General features: G+C 39.6%; 1 protein-coding gene across 2 annotated transcripts in view; it reads right to left on the reverse strand.

Annotated features, from left to right (window-relative positions):
• Positions 1–6,608: 6,608 nt before the first annotated feature.
• kdrl (kinase insert domain receptor like) overlaps positions 6,609–16,602 on the reverse strand; it is a 46,149-nt gene continuing 36,155 nt past the window's right edge. For both annotated transcript variants that reach the window (XM_085427345.1, XM_085427355.1), the window contains 5 exons: positions 15,870–15,975; positions 13,697–13,815; positions 11,680–11,758; positions 11,201–11,301; positions 6,609–8,661 (listed from right to left, as the gene is read on the reverse strand). In XM_085427345.1, coding sequence (XP_085283471.1) covers positions 8,478–8,661; positions 11,201–11,301; positions 11,680–11,758; positions 13,697–13,815; positions 15,870–15,975 — 589 coding nt within the window. In that variant the 3' untranslated portion in view covers positions 6,609–8,477. The remainder of the gene's footprint in view (positions 8,662–11,200; positions 11,302–11,679; positions 11,759–13,696; positions 13,816–15,869; positions 15,976–16,602) is intronic.

Consider the following 16,602-nt stretch of genomic DNA (forward strand, 5'->3'; position numbering starts at 1 on the left):
CCCTTTTTACCGGAAGAAACCTCTGTGCTACTGTATGGCTAACAACCTTTGTCACATTATCTAGGATTTCGACTCACTAGGTGATCACTTGATGTTAAAGAAGAAATATTAGGACCTTTTATTGAGAAAGATGGTGTTTGCACCTGCTGCCACCACTGGGACTGCTGGGAAATATGTGTCATGTGGAAACATTTTCAAGAACTTCAGGAAATTAACAAACAAAAAAAAAGGACAAGAAAAGAAGACGAAAAAAATACATTTGTGTCGGGTTGAGTAATTCATGTGTTCTGCATTACTAAAAACATTTGGAAATCAAGTAAAAATAGTTAAATAGTTGAAAAACACATTTCTAGGAAAACATCAGAAAACTTGAAAGTTTAAATTTGAATGTGACAGGCTGGCATCCTGGCAGTGGAGAAAAGAAAAAAAGAGAAATAATGTAAATATAGCAGATCAATGGCAGTCAGAGGTGAAGCAGCCCAGGAATTTATTGATGTCTTCAATTTAACACGGCGCATCTCCGCAGGGGATAAAACACAACCACTTGTTACTATTTTGAGAGATGGTTTGTTTTTGTTTTTAAACAAATTAACCAATCCTGAGTCCTTTATAACGCAAAACATCTGGGAAGCACGAAATCATGTTCTGCAGTAAATGTACTCAGGATACGACAGAATGAATGTTGGCAACGTGACGAAAATGTTCTTGCAAGTTGTTTTTGCAACAGTAACAATTAGCCATCCTTTACTTACGCAAGAACACGCAAAATTAAACTCTGAGAATTAGAAGAAGCTACAACATGCATTGCTGGATTCCTGATAATACATAAATACATTAGTTTGTGTCATATAATCCATTACAGTACGACAAAACAGTATATTTCACATCTAAAATGTTTTTATGTGAATAAGAAATAACTGTCGCTTTTGTATTTGAGCTAACATATTCATTAAGTCTCTACCAATTTGTTGTTTTAGTAGAAGCTGTTAGTCCTAAGTAATAGTTGTTCATCTCTTCCCATAATGATCTTTGAGACTGGAACTGTAAAAGAGCAGGATTATTCAATATTCAGTACCAAAGATACCACAGTACCCACGGAACTCTACAAAACATTTCAAATTAAGTGATTTGCTAAATATAGTACCTGTTTTTTATGTGTAGATCTAACTGTACTAAATCAATTCAAAGAGTCACCTCAATGCGCTTTATATTGTAAGGTAGATCTTACAATAATACATACAGAGAAAAACCCATCGATCATATGATCCCTTATGATTTAGCGCTTTGGCGACAGTGGGAAGGAAAAACTCCCTTTTTACAGGAAGAAACCTCTGTGCTACTGTATGGCTAACAACCTTTGTCACATTATCTAGGATTTCGACTCACTAGGTGATCACTTGATGTTAAAGAAGAAATATTACTAGGACCTTTTATTGAGAAAGATGGTGTTTGCACCTGCTGCCACCACTGGGACTGCTGGGAAATATGTGTCATGTGGAAACATTTTCAAGAACTTCAGGAAATTAACAAACAAAAAAAAAGGACAAGAAAAGAAGACGAAAAAAATACATTTGTGTCGGGTTGAGTAATTCATGTGTTCTGCATTACTAAAAACATTTGGAAATCAAGTAAAAATAGTTAAATAGTTGAAAAACACATTTCTAGGAAAACATCAGAAAGCTTGAAAGTTTAAATTTGAATGTGACAGGCTGGCATCCTGGCAGTGGAGAAAAGAAAAAAAGAGAAAAAAAATGCACAATGTTTGCTTTATTCGCAGCATGTGTTCCCCTTCAGTCATTCTGCTCACTGATTGGAAACAGAAAACAGATCTAAATCAGATAGGACCGGGATTCTGAGCATCTCATGCTTCTGTGTAACTCAGTGCAAACAAGAGGCGTGCAGAGCTTATGTCTTGTTCTGAGTTCACCAGTGCATCAGCTTGTTCCTTGAGCCTTCCACCCTCGGAGTGAAGCGCACTTGCCCCCATTGTTCAGCACCTTCGGCTGTATAGAGTCCTCCACCACTAGGGGGGGCCTGAGAAAAATGCAGCGATCAGAGTGGCATAATTAATGTGAACATGATGGTTTTTATTTTGAAGCTCAGTTGAATGTTTGTGGTTTTAATCTCTTCTCTCTGGACTTCTGTTGGCCACCCTGTTGCTCTGTGGTGGTTTTGATGAACTTATTATTCTTACTGAACTCTGGTCTCCTTTCATACACGTACTACATATGTGCACTGGGGTTATGTGGGTTAAATTACCATAAATGTTCCACCCAGAGGACATGGATAGTTTGTTTTGTTTAAAACGTTTGACATGTTTAACTGTTCCTTTGTCTCTTTTGTAGTTTGAGATTTCGGTAACGGTCCAGGATGAAATTTCCAGATAACAAGTAAATGGGTTGTTATGAAATTTTGTATAAATACTAACGTTCCCCTGAAGACCAGTCCTAATGACGGGAAATTATGACCCTGTTGCACTCTCAAATGGTAAAAAATTAGACTTATCCTCTTATATTAGTATCAGTATGAAAGTACAGTCATGCAAGTTTTGCATATCTCTGTGTTTTCAGGCCATCTATCCATCTACCTTTTAACCACTTGTCAAATTCAGGGTTATGGGGAGGGTCCCATAACCTAACATGCATATCTTTGGCCTGTGGGAGCCAGAGTACCCCGAAGGAACTCATACAGGCACAGCAAGAACATGCAAACACAACACAGAAAGTCTCCAGACACTTTTTAAACCCAGAACCTTTTGCTGTGAGGCCACAGCGATAACCACTGCATCACTGTGCCAAAATCTTTCAAGTCACTGAGGATGTATCCTGCTGATTGTGATGGTTCAGCTTTTTACATTACCTTCATTTCATACAGGCCCATATTGGCTTGTATAAAGTAAGGTAAGAGCAATACGTTTATTCTGTAAAATAAACCTGTGTAATTTATTTATTTATTTTACAAAAACAGGAACCTTCTGTTGACTTTTTCAGACTGTGTCTGTCTTTGAGGTTACAAAAAGCAGGATTACTTATATAACACAACATACCTAAATGTTGTATTAACATTTAAAATCTCTTATTTATTCACTATCGTGAATGACCAACGATACGAGCCAGACTTTTGTTTGATTTTTTTTTTTATAAAGTGGTCTTCTGCAATGCACACACACAGCAGATGGACAGAATGTCCTTAGGAAGCCATCTGTAAAACATGGTAGAGGTTGTGTCATGATTTATAATTCCATCAATTTTTGTCAAAATTGATGGAATTATGAACATAGAAAAGTACCATCAGAGTTTAATCCACCATTCAATATCATCTGGAAAGCATCTGATGGGCAACAGCTTAATGCATGACAGTCACAAGCATGACAATGATACCAAACACACTGTCATGCAGTAAAATCATACCTGGATAGAACAAACACAAACTCAAACACTAGCAGGATGGATCAGCCTCCAAAAGCATGACTGACAGTCCATGACCAGGCAAAACAGGCTCTTTGGAGCAACGCAGACTAATTCCAGCAATTCACCCAGACCCATAAACAGAATACTTTTTTTTGATTTTTTGGGGGGGAGGTTGTTTTGTTTTCAGAACATCCAGTTCTGCTCTCTGGCTGCTTTTTGCCCATGTGTGGTTAGAGGAAGCGGGGCGAGGAAACACAGAACCTTCTAAGTGGCTCTATTTTTGCCTCACTGTTTGTTGTTTTTGTCAATTTGAGAAGTTTCTGAGAAATACGTCCACACCTATGCTGTAATCGCTCTTCATCTCCAATGCAGCACCATCAACATCTCAACATTCCCATACCTGCTGCACATGGCCATATATTGACCTGATGCTGATCTCTTGTTTGTTTTTTCCGTTTGCCCTCTGAACCACAGAGGACCTGAAGCTCAAGTCTTTATTTAGCCGATGGCTTGTTTTTTTCACTTTGCTCATTAAAGGTAGACTAAAGTTGGGTGTCAAATGGGGACAGTATCCGGCTTATTGTTCTGCATTTAGGTGAGAGGCGTGGACAGGCCTCGCCACCTTTCACCTTCTCGAGCAGGGGTCTGGGAATGGCATTCATGTGGGAAGGGGTTTAACCTGCTGATTAGTCAGCTGCCTGTAATCGTGTATGATAGGATTTGAAGCTGTATCACAGATGTTTTTGGCAAAGTTTCAGAGGCTCCCTGGGCTCATTAATGGCCGTTTTTCAGTGATTAATGGAAAGTTTTTGCTGCTGTGTTTGCTTTGGGAAGAGGCTGTTGGGAATGGTCAAGGAAGGTGGATGGATAGTATGAATGCAGTTGTTAAATGAAGGAAACGTAAACAGTCCACACTGTACAGTAATGAAAATGAATAATCTATATAGAAGGTTTCTAAGACTTCACTGAGAAACCTGGTGCAGGAAATCCCTCTGATGCTCTCCCTTTTTAATCTATTAACTTTTAATTTTCTCCTCATCTGATAGGCAGATTTCAAATCCATAAACTTCAACTCAAAATAATCCAATCAAACAAGGACTTCACTCGGTTCTTAATGAGTTTAGTTAGAGCCAAAACACTTTGCATTACTTTTTATAGTCCATCTGATTTATGCTCTAACATGTTCTATCTTTATGGGTTTTTGAGGAAAAACATCTCACTCGAATTCTTTTCTGCTTCAGTGCAACATTTGTCAGCCCCCTTTGATTCATCATTTATTCATTCCTAAATGCAAGGGTGTGACTTGTTGTCTTGCAGGGTGGTAATATGCACAAAAGGTTAGACCGGGTTTGTTTTGGACACCAAATGTGCAGAAATATGACGAATCGTCGCAGGTGTTGTGGTATCCACTGCTAGGAAATGTAAGCATTTTAAGTAATCCTTGTTTTTTAATGTAAATGAGTCAGTTGTTTAACAGCCTCTCTGTGGAGCTCTACTCCCCGCACAGTGGCTTCAAAGGAAAAGTGTCTCATCCTTGTCCCTGTATGGAAAAACACTGTGTGAATTTGCAGATACAAAAAACAAAAAAAACATGACAGTGAAGAATACCCTCCCCTTCAACATCCTTCCCTTGTTTGTTTGTATCTGGGAAATCTCTGGAAATAGTCCACATCGGAGGTTGTTGATATGTGTTTGGGTGTGACGTTGGGTACTCACTCGCCTTATGGTAAACAGCAAATCCTACAAGGAGACAGCGAAGGGCCTGTGGCATGTGGTCAGACACGCCCAGTTACCGGTAACCAGAGGGTCCCATAGGAAGGTGCGTGGCGTCCTCCAGTCGTGACCAGGATGATTAAAAGGTCCTTCCTTTTCCACTCAGAGGGGCATTGTGCCGGTGCACAGACAGGCTGCCGACACCTTGTCCCTGGAAGGAAGTGAGTGTTTCACGATCCAAAGAGGACAAGACTGGCAGAAGGATGCATGAGTATTTCAATATAAACAAATCATTTCATTAAAGTTTGCAAGCTCAGATTTCATTTCCGTTGAAATTATTCCCATTTGTTGAGTAAATACGCAGGGTAAGGACTAACAATGACATCAAGTGTTCCCAGTGCAGAGACTGGGAACCGCCCAAGCAGTAAGTAGATAAATCTGAATCAAAGGGGTCATTCATCAAGATAAAGACTTATTTCTCCTACACGTTCTGTGCTTTCTGTTTTTAGTTTTCCTGTGAATTACTAAAATAACTTTGCTCCTAAAATTTATATAAACAGTGTGAAACAACAAAATCACTCCTTGCTGTTAGCATCAGTAGCAAGGGTACAGGTAGGCTTTTTGCTGCTTTTCTCACATTGAAATCAGAATCAGAATCCTTTATTAATCCCAAAGGAAATTATGGGTTACAGCAGGCAGCACACCAATTGTGCATGCACACTTACAAAGGAACCTTCTGACCAAACTTTACACAAACATCACATTGGAAAGACATGTCAGAGAGGTAGGCTGATAGGAAAAAAACAACGAAAATACATAACATGAGGTGAGAGGAGGAGGAAAAAAACTCCACTCAGACTGAGCTCCTAATGGGAGAACAGTTTGAGAACAGAAAAAAAAACCCAGCACAAAAAGCACATGACTGTCAATACACCGTAGAAACACAAGACAAGCAACAGGGGCGGGTAAAGGGTAAGAGAGAGCCGGTGTAGACAGCGCATCCGGTCCTGCAGCATGTCTGCGCTGGTCCAGTCGACCCGCCATCTGCCCCGTGTGTGTATGTGTGTCCAGAGTTCAGCTGAGACTGTGTCCTTCGGCCTGCCAGGCTAAGTAAACAGACTGTTTTTGTAATTTTTAGGTTATTTTCAGTAAAATGACAACATAATCAGTATCCTAAGTCCTATTCTGGACCTTAGCGGGATCAGGACCCTGCAACACCAGACAGAAAATGTTCCATCCAAGGCAGAAGGGAAAGAAAAGCTGTGCCACCAACAATCCACTTTGGAGATCCCTTCCCAGGCTCCCTAACGCCCACCGATAGTGAAGCTGCAAGTAGCAGAGGTAGAGGATTAGACATGAGTATATAAGTGTGATAGCTCAGACAAAGATAGAGACGCAAGACTGAGACAGTTTGGACATGTGCAGAGGAGGGATTCATAATTCATTTTTCCACATATTTCAAGCAAATATGAACCAAGCCTCAAGTAATGTATAAATATATAGATCTTTATTTATTCACTTCATACACTCAGTTAACAGTGTTGGGGAACATAATTTTCTAAAACACTACAACTTGTTACGCTACAACACAGAAGCAGCTTGGAAGGAGCTTTGAGCTGCTGCAAGCATTAGTCATGATTTTTCCAAAGACATTAGATAAAATACAACATTTACCCAAACTGATCAGATATTGAGATAATTAATACTGTTAAAGTAGAGGCTAAGCTTGACATAGATAGCTATTTCCATAATCAACGGCAATGATGATGTTAGACTGGCATGAAATAATGCAACAAATAACAGAAGTGTTAATTCATACTTAAACAAAAAACAAACAAAAAAGAAAAAAATAATTTTAAACATGTGTTTCTCAACATATGTTCCTAATAATACACCTTTAAAAATACAAAACCATATACTTGATATAAAGCATCAGTGCATAATAACTTCCTCTCCTCTTACACAAACAAAACAGCATCAGGAAAGGATCAAAATATTCACTTTAGTTTACTCGCTGACAAACACGGTTTCTGCAGTGGTTAATGGGCATGAGCTAGCTGGATTTCCACTGGGGGTGTGTGTGCTGTATCACAACATAAAAATAAGCTCAATGTGCTTTTAAACATTGGTGATGTTACGCACTGAGCTGACCTCTCTCTCACACACATAGAGTTTTGATAGCCCGCACCACAAGCTTTACTACAACAAGATGCAGAAGCAGGTTCCCTCAGCATTATTATCAGTGAACACAGTAGCACAAACAGCATATAATGTCTGGAATTCAACACCAGGATATTGCATGGTGATATCAGGAAGACTGAGCTGGAAAATTCTTTGGTTAACTTAAAATATGAATGTATATAAACAACAGAGCTGGATTACTAAGTGACAGTGTCTTCAGTCTATAAATACTCTATTAGTTTAACTAGTGGTCTCTTGAATAAACTGTTCCTATGATGTTTCTAACTATGTCTGTACAGAAGAAAAATACGCTTTTTTTTGTTTTTAGCTGGACTAACTTCAAATGAAAAATCATTTCTTTAATACCTGGGTGGAAAAGACTCCATAGTCTCCATAGTCTGACTGTCAAATCTGAAGCTGTCTGTTCTTACTCTCAGCTCTACCCTGTTTCCCCCATTAACCTGTGATTTTCTGAAACCCAAGAGAGATCCAGAGTACCCTTCTTCTCTATCACTCTTGGTCAACCTGAGTTAGTTGAGCTGAATATTTGATGAGATCACAGGAGCCATGACCTCAAAAGAGACTGTTCATAATTAATGCGCTCCACTCTCTGCTTTTTGTTTTGAGCAAAAACGAAATTCGTATGAGACAACGGAGCCGGATTACAAAAACAGTTTCACAAATTACAGTTTTTATTTTTTCCAATAAAGTTAACCTATATATATATATATATATATATATTTTTTTTTTTTTTTAAAAAGGTTTTTGGTCTGAATTTGAAAGGTCTAAGGAATCCTCTCTCTTTTCTTTTAAGGCTTTTTCATCTCTAAACGCTGTAGCTTGTTTTAAAGTGAAATCATTGTGGTTTGTTTCACAGTAGATCAAAGAAATACCTGAGCCTGTTTTTAGCTGTTTGCCATATTACAGTGAACGTGGACCGGACCAGCAGCTTTAATGTTGCCTTCAAACTGGAGAGAAGTCACCAGTTAACAGCCTTCCTTGAAGTAGGAAGAAAAAAAAATCACGGTCAAGCTGATTCATGAGCGTCCTTTCGTATTTCACACTCAAGTGTTGCTAGAGAAACGATCCGGAGATAAGAGTCAAAACAGAGGAGGGCAAAGCCAAAGGCCTTGAGGTTGTCACTCTCAGATTCTCCAGGGACAAAACGGGAGGTTACACAGGAGGGGTGGAGTAGCGCACCACGGTGTTATAGTCAGGCGGCGGGCTGTGACACTCGAGGCTGGCGTCTAGAGACGAGTCGTCCAGACTGAAGTCCAGAGGGGGGACGATGGGCTGGTATTTCTCCTTCTCTGCGTCACACAGCATGGACTCTTTACTCTTACTCGCTGCCTTCATCCTGAAGCCACACAGAGATATACCTCGTTAGTTACACATACTTATTGTCATAAGCTTACACCTCTAAATATGTTTTTCAACTCAAAGTTACTGATTAAATTTAAACCTCTACGATTGGGCGTGGTTCTTCTTATCTGTGTTCATACATGAATGAAAAAAAATGAACGTGGCCGGAAACGTTTGCCCCAAAAAACCGGATGTTTTTTTCACTTGTTTGTATTTGTTTACTCGTGTACATCTATCTATACAGTTTTGTGCCTTACATCTCCATGGTAGCTTTTACTTTGTGCAGTGCACTGTACTAAAATGTGCTATAAGAATAAAGCTTTTCTTGCTTGCATGTATTCTTAACAGCATCTTCTCTTCGCTGTTGGCGAGGACCGCTCCTTAAAACCGCAAATTTTTAACCACGATATGAGTTTTAATCAACTATTTAAGAAATCAGATTTTCCGCACATTTCCTATTACTAAGGCTGGTTTTGGCTTTGGAAAATGGTGACAAACATTTATGACCTTTTACAGAAAACATAGTCATATCAGTGAATAATGGGACACCTCATCAGGCAAATTTGGAAAAGTGGGAAGAAGCAAGAAGATTACATTTTTTTTTAAAATTAAAGACAAGTTTAAATGGTGTGTAATTTGTTTCCATGCGTGGGGATTGCTACACAATAGCCTATGCACTTAAATGCTCTGTGCTTAATATCAAGGTTGCCTTCCCTCATGACAACTTCATTTGATTGCTCTCACAGTAGGAGGCTCTTGTGATATTCCTTGATTAAGATTTAAAAAAAAAAATCCCCCCTGTGAAGCTACCATCAACCAAACGTATGATGCAATCAATCATCTTGAGCTTTTCTGCTTGACTACAATATGAGTAATTGCCTCTTATTGTCTTGGTGTTGCTAGGGGTTCCCGGACCTCCTCTCTCAGGGCTAAAGGGTCAGTGCCCAGTGGGGGGAAGTGACAACCCTGTACTGGAATTTTATGCTGATGAATAAACTACCTGTTAAATTAGACATCAAAAGTAAAGAAAACAATAGTACAGAGTTGTTGTTTAGGCAGTGCCAAGGGCAGGGAGGAGGTCCAGTTGGACCAAAGGAAATAAAAGTCACTTTAAGCTGTGCTAAAGCCATCAGCAGACTGTTTCCCAGCTGTTCACATGTTTAAATCAAAGTTGCTTGAATATGAGCTGGGGTGTCTCTTAATAATATACCACATTGTGCTGAGGCAACATTCTCTGCATAATCAGCACCAATCATAAGCAGAGGGAAGTGAGGCTGGAGGAATGGTGAGGCCTGGGTGAGTGTCAGGTGGACCGTCATACAAAGCACTACAGCGGGGGAGAGCCATGTAAAACCCTCCTGAGTTCAAAGGTGGCAGTGATTGAGTGGTTGCCCAGCGAGGAAGTCCTCCCCTTAAAATAAAAGTCATTCTCTGGATGCCTGGACTCATTTTTCCTACCATGCCGAGGCCCTGATGGGACAAGCAGGCCTGCAATGACTCCTCGACTTCAGGTTTTGAAATCTAGAGGAGACTCTGAGTGGGTGTTTGTCGAAGTCTGGCAAGCTCTAAATCAGTTACAGGTTACAGGGCTTCAGAGTGTCATTAACTCTGCTAAGAGTGTCTCAGTTTTTTTTACACAGTCTCTCTTAATAATTTATAAGTGCTTTTATGTTGCTTTCACAACTTTAGCCTGCTTTTTGCTTGAGCTTAAGAGAGATTGGAAAGATTTGCTCTAGAACAGTTTACTTTACCATTGTTGCTCTTTTAAACCCCTTGAGTGTAAGCCATAGGACTTTGAAGGAGTATTAATAGTCGCTACTGTGCAGGGAGCAGCAGAATAATAGGAAAAGGTTTAAAGTGTAATTACTGAGCTCAGAGGTGTGACCCTGTAAATTAGCCCTGTCACCAAGCTTCACATGTAAACCTTAAGATGCCGGCAGAGAGCTGCATGAGAAAATCTCGGCAATATCAGATGTTTTTCCTAGAATAAACTCTAAAGTGAGAACATATTGTCTCCGGGTCTTTACAGCAGTTTAGAAGAACAACATCTTTAAATCATCAAACGATCAGCTGGATTTTGCAGTTTGTCTACGTCACTCCTTTGAGATTATTTGTATTTGTTGCCTGGTGTTGGATTGTAGCAGACAGCCATGAGTCACAACTTAAATCAGGCTGGGAGGTATCTCATTCAGGACTCTTTGGAAACAAAGAGATTTTAGTACTCGCTCTTAAAAACAGCCAAACGTCGGCCTGCTTTTGTGGTCAGTCCTTCAGATTGTCACCTTCAAGCTTTTTTCCCCACCACTTTTCCTTTGTGCTCCTATTCCTCACGCATGGGTTCTCCAGACAAAAGGGAAAACTGGCCAATTACTTATTTTTTTAGGCTGAAGAAACTTAGGCCGAAGACAGTTACAGCGTCTACATTCCTGCACAGCGGGGAGGTTTCCAAGCAGGTACTCTGAGTCTCTCACAGTGTGTTTGTGTGTGCTGATCTGTCACTGACGGGGGCATGAGGAGGGGTGCAGCATACGTACGCCAGAGCCATGATGCTCAGAGGTCGGCCTGCCAACGACTCAAAGCGCATTAGTGTCTTCATGTTGTCAGACAAAAGGCCCATCCCGCTGTCTGAATGACCCTAATGAAGATTGATCGACAAGCAGAGATTGAATACTTAAAACCAATGCTGTACATAGAAATTAAAACATGTGACTCAATTTAATGCATTTACATTTTAATTATTATAACTTATAACAAATTCCAGCTAACTTTAGCAAATAAAAGCAATAGCATCTAACTGCTGCAGGAAACCTGGCTCTGTTATAACTAACCAAATGTAGCTAAAGTAGGTAAGAGGAGGATTTATGAGTCAAAAATCTGAAACATATCATTAAGGTTTAGCTGTCACTGTATGTAACAGTCAAATGTGGAGCTGAAATCAAATAAAGGATAAGTTGTACTGAATGATGTGCATATTTTGTGTGTTTCAGGTTTAATTTCATGCCTAATAATTTACCTCGTGGTTCTCACTTGTTCCGTCCTCCATCATAACCTCATCAAAGGTTTTTACGCTGGCGGGACGGATCTTAATATTCCTGGAAGCAAAAAACAAAAACAAATCTTGGGTTAAGACTCCAACCCACCTTTAAACATTCAGTTCAGAGAGTCCTTTGATTACACTGGAGCTGAAAGGCCAAGTTCAGCAACAAAACCAGAGGAACTTAATCACTTGCGTCAACAATGTGGTGCATCTATGACATTGTACTTTGAAAACACACCTTGTTTGCTTTGCATTTCAATGCTCAGAGGCTAAAACAGCAGCTTAATTTAACTTAAAGGGTAGCTGTCATTACTGTGTTTCAGCACCTCTTCCAAAAACACACTTGGGGGACTTGAGAAAATCCAACAGCTCAACAAATATTATTTTAAGTGGACATAAATCCTGAAGCCTCGCTTTATAGTTTCTGAGGAAATACCTCGCAGGAGCCACAACACTGAAGGCTCGCAGACCATCGAGCTGACGTCTGTGTATTTCTTATCACATGCCAATCGGGTCTCTCATTGTCCTCAGGTTGGACCTAAACGTTCTCCTGGTTGAGTTTAGTCTGAACGTTATGGGAACAATAATTGTTTTAGATATTTTTCAGTTAAAAAAACGATTGAGGTATTTCCTTCGCAAAACAGACTCTGCGCTGTTTGCCTGTACAGTCTGAGGATTGGTTTACATGTACGTAGGACAAGGTGATGGATTTCCTTTGAATGACTTAACAAGTTCACTGGGGAGTGCAACAGACTTGAGCCAAGAAGACTAAAAGAGACTGCAGCCAATCTAGCAGCCCTGTGGGGCTGTAATTCATAAAACCGAATATTGGACAAATATAAAGTTTGACTTGATGACAGTTCTGCATTAGTAGATAAGAGAGGGAAAGTTATCACATGTAATCCTGAAGGAGGAATTAATGTTTCTTCTAAATTTCAATGGAAGACATTAAAACTCACAGGGGTGACAGACGGGAATTCTGGGGAACAACAACATTTCTAGACCCTGAATGTCTATCACAGACTGGAAATGAAAGAGGGACAAAGCCACTGTGATTTGGTTTCCAGTTTTAGAGCTTCAGCTCAAATCACTGTGTTTGGATTGGACTATTAAAATTAAGGGACATTGCACACTAACTGAAACTAGTGGTCAAGTGCATAAATTCATCAAGAAATGTTTACTGTGTTCAATATTCAAACACAATAAAGCTTCTGTGCAAGTTGACTTTTTTTTTTTAATGGAACCAGTGGAGTCGCCCGCTGCTAGCCACTTAAAAAAGAATGCAGTATTTTTTTTTTTACATTTAATATCTCTTAAAACGTTTTCAGAAATTTGTAGTTTACTGAACACATTCTGATATATAAAAACCCCACCGCCATTTGGCCAACAAACTCCATCGTGATGCAGGTGGCTTTTCCATCTTGAGTGAGTGAGTATTTATCTATTTGCATTGCTACTAAACCTCAATAATTCAGAGAATAGAAACAGCGGGGCATCTTCAAGTTAAAAATTCATATAAAAATAGAAAGAAAATAAAAAGAAATCTCAAAAGTAAAAGGATTAGTCCACCAATTTCTGTACTAGGACATTAATAGTTTAGGATTTATTAAGTTTTCATTTAAAATTTAGATTATGCTCAGCTTCTTGATTGCATTTGCTTATTTTGTTTATATTTGCTTATTTTTAGTGTTAGTTTTTTGTTTTATGATATATTATAATAATATTGGTGCAGGTGTAGTGTTGGGTGGAGGGTGAAGTATATGTTATTTTTCATGTGCAAGATTAAAGTAGATTTAAATCTGCACAAAATTTCATGGCAACTCCTGCAAATTTGCAGTCTGCAGACCTGTAGGGGTCAATTAAACTCTTTACAGCACCAGTGCCAGTGCTTGTGTATTGTCAGTACCATAGCAGGGAGGAAAGCACATGTGTCCGTGAGTATTTTAGTGTGATTTATGAAAACTAGTCCATGAAAAATACTCCATCTTCTTACCAGTTGCTCCCTGAGTCGCGGTGGGAGGTTGGCCGTGTCTCCTCTGACGATACTGGAACAGTCTGGTCTCCCACCTTTGCCAGCAAGGCTGTGTTGATGGGTATGTAGTGCTTACCCTCCTAAATCAACGAAACAAGAAGGTTTATGATTGATGCTATGCGCTCTGCACAAACACAAACTTCCATAGGTTGTGGTGAGCTGCCAAAGAAACCAGGCTCATGGCTCCAAAATCCATAACCATATTCATGAAGCTGGAACAAGTAGCAGGAGAGTTCATGACCGAGCTTCTTGTTACACAAGCTTTAGTAATGAAAGTCTGTTCTTTCTGTTCTGTTTCTCATGAAAGTAACGTTCACAGACTCATTTGTAATGCAACAGTTTTCATTTGATGTGATGTGATATGTGGCCTCATCTGTGTCTCTTATTACTTAACTGGACAATCTACAGTCCTCCAAAGACGTGAAATGTAATTCCTCTGTGTAGCTATCTGTCTGCAGTAATGTACATTATGGAAAAAGGCCTGTTTACTTCTGTGAAAGAAAGATGCCTTGTGGTTCCTGATGACTGTAAGTGGTCCGGTTTTGTTCAGGTTTTAACCAGTTTTCTATCCACATTGACAGCTAATAAGCAATCGTCTTTCTTAAATATACATTCATCAGCTTCAGTCGCTGCTACTCTTCCATCAAAAAATGAGGCCTTTTTTTTTAAACGTCAATTTTAAACGTAGGCTGTAAGGTTAAGAAGACAAACAGCCTTCAAGTGCACTTAACGTACACGGCAGGCGAGCAGACTGCCTTCATCAGAGTCTGCATGGATCCACTCTGGTTTTAGTCTTTTTGACACATGCAGGCATGCAAGCCATAGAAAGCGACTTTATTAAGAGTGAGTGTAATTTAGTCTTCCAAGCCTTTTTAGCAGCACGGGAACTCAGGTGTAAAATTTCACTTAGCTGCTTCAGTTTCAGCGCCAATCACGCTCTAATGGGACACTTTTGGCCTGATTTACTAATGGTCTGTGGCAGTGCAAAGCCTTCTTTTGGCATTATGAAGCTACTGTTGGGATTTAAAGCAGTGTGGTGTCAACTGAGTAAAATTACTTTTTACAGTGGGATGAGCAGTTTTGCAGTGTTTCAGGTTTTTAAGTCACAATGAAAACTTGATTTCTCTATGTGTCACATCTCTTACATACCTGCCAGTATACTTGTGTGCACAGCGCTGATTTTAATTAAAAAGCTGCAACATCACATAGAAATGTGGAAAAAATTGCTTTTTCATATTTATGCACAATGGATAGTAACAATAACTTTAATAATACAGTTCAGGCTCTATTGGTAAATAATGTTTCGTGTTCTCTTGGTAATAAGCTGGTTATTATCCAAACAAATTGGCTTTGTCTTTGTTGGTAAATTATGCATTGTCAGTAGATCAGCCACAGACCGTTAGCCTCATGCTAATTTCCCCTTTGTGCTTTAACAGAGTGAAGGCAATGTTAATGCAAGCATAGCCACTGTTCTGTCAAGTCAAAATATCTGCAAGTAAAAAGGTTTTCTGGACTCTCAGGTGTGTTTCATCTCATTTCGGTGTCAAATATTTGCCCAAAAAACTAAACATTACGACTTGTTCTTGTCTTTGTTGACCCAGTCATAACAAAGAGCTGTTCAGCTTTGTAACAGTCTGTGTCATTTGACACCAGACAATGTTATCATGTGTCACACTAACAATTACATTGTTTTTTTCCCACGTGTTTTGAAGTGTTGTTCCTCTACACAACCGATGGTGCCATTTCAAGGAGAGCCAAGTGTTTGTGCTGACTTTTGTTTCCCTTCTCAGTTACAGCGAGCAAAACACTTCAACTTTTGTTTTTTCCCCCCCTGTTAATCACAAGCAGTGCTTGTGACTCATCCTGTAAATCTGGTAACTAATATTGGTAAAACTGTTCTTGTATAAAACCGCAACATGGTCAGAAATCCTCCCTGATGTGGGGATTTAAATTTGAAATATATCCACACTTCTCAGTAAAAACACTTCAATAAATCTCTGGTATATCCTCATAAACTCGCAGTTTCAGTTCACGCCCAAGCCTGATGGCAGATCAGAACAGTCTGGTGTTTAAACAGTGAGACGTGAACTCTATAATTTGCAGTGTTTAATTGGTTAAGTTTTGCCCATCATACCTGTTGCACACTAGCCTGAAGCAAGTCTCCCAGCCTTTCCACCAGCTCAGTGAAGGTCGGCCTCTGCTGTGGCTCACCCTGCCAGCAGTCCAGCATGGTCTGATATCTGTGAGGAAAGAGCAAAGATAAATACTGGATGGATACACTTAATGTCAAAGCCAAGAACAACATTCGGTATATTTGGGTTGATGTATTGTAAAATGTAGCACCTTCAGGAAGAAAAACATCGACCTCCAGAGTCGTGGCTCTTTGTCTCTTTCACCACTTATAAACAAACCTCTTTTCACTGAGCAACCACATGTGGTCCACCTCTAAACCAACTGCCACACATACGCTTCTGTATTGTCAGTAAATCTCGAGCCTCTGGGACTGTATCAGTCTCTGTTCTGGTTTTGGGTGTGAAAAACACACAGCCTCGCTCAGGTCTCTGAAAAGCTGTCAACCTCTCTGCCCATGTGGGAAAACTCAGAGCTTTAATGTGATTTTCCATTGCAATGTCCAGCTACATTTCGTGAAGGAATTTTGAAACAGAGCACCTCAGCTCCTGTTTAAATTATATTCACAGCACACTACTGATTGGGATCAATCAATGGCAGACCCTTTTCTGCTTTCAGCTACAGCAGCTACCACATTCCCTCCAGAGATCTTACGTTTTATGTAAACATAGCCATTGTTATTACATTTTGCCATTATATTTAGTCAATCTCAGGTCTTAGGAGTTGGAAAAGCAGTT

This window comes from Rhamphochromis longiceps, linkage group LG2 (assembly GCF_057381845.1).
Source record: "Rhamphochromis longiceps isolate RC_006_pf linkage group LG2, R_longiceps_female_GT1.1, whole genome shotgun sequence".
NCBI classification, from domain to species: domain Eukaryota; kingdom Metazoa; phylum Chordata; class Actinopteri; order Cichliformes; family Cichlidae; genus Rhamphochromis; species Rhamphochromis longiceps.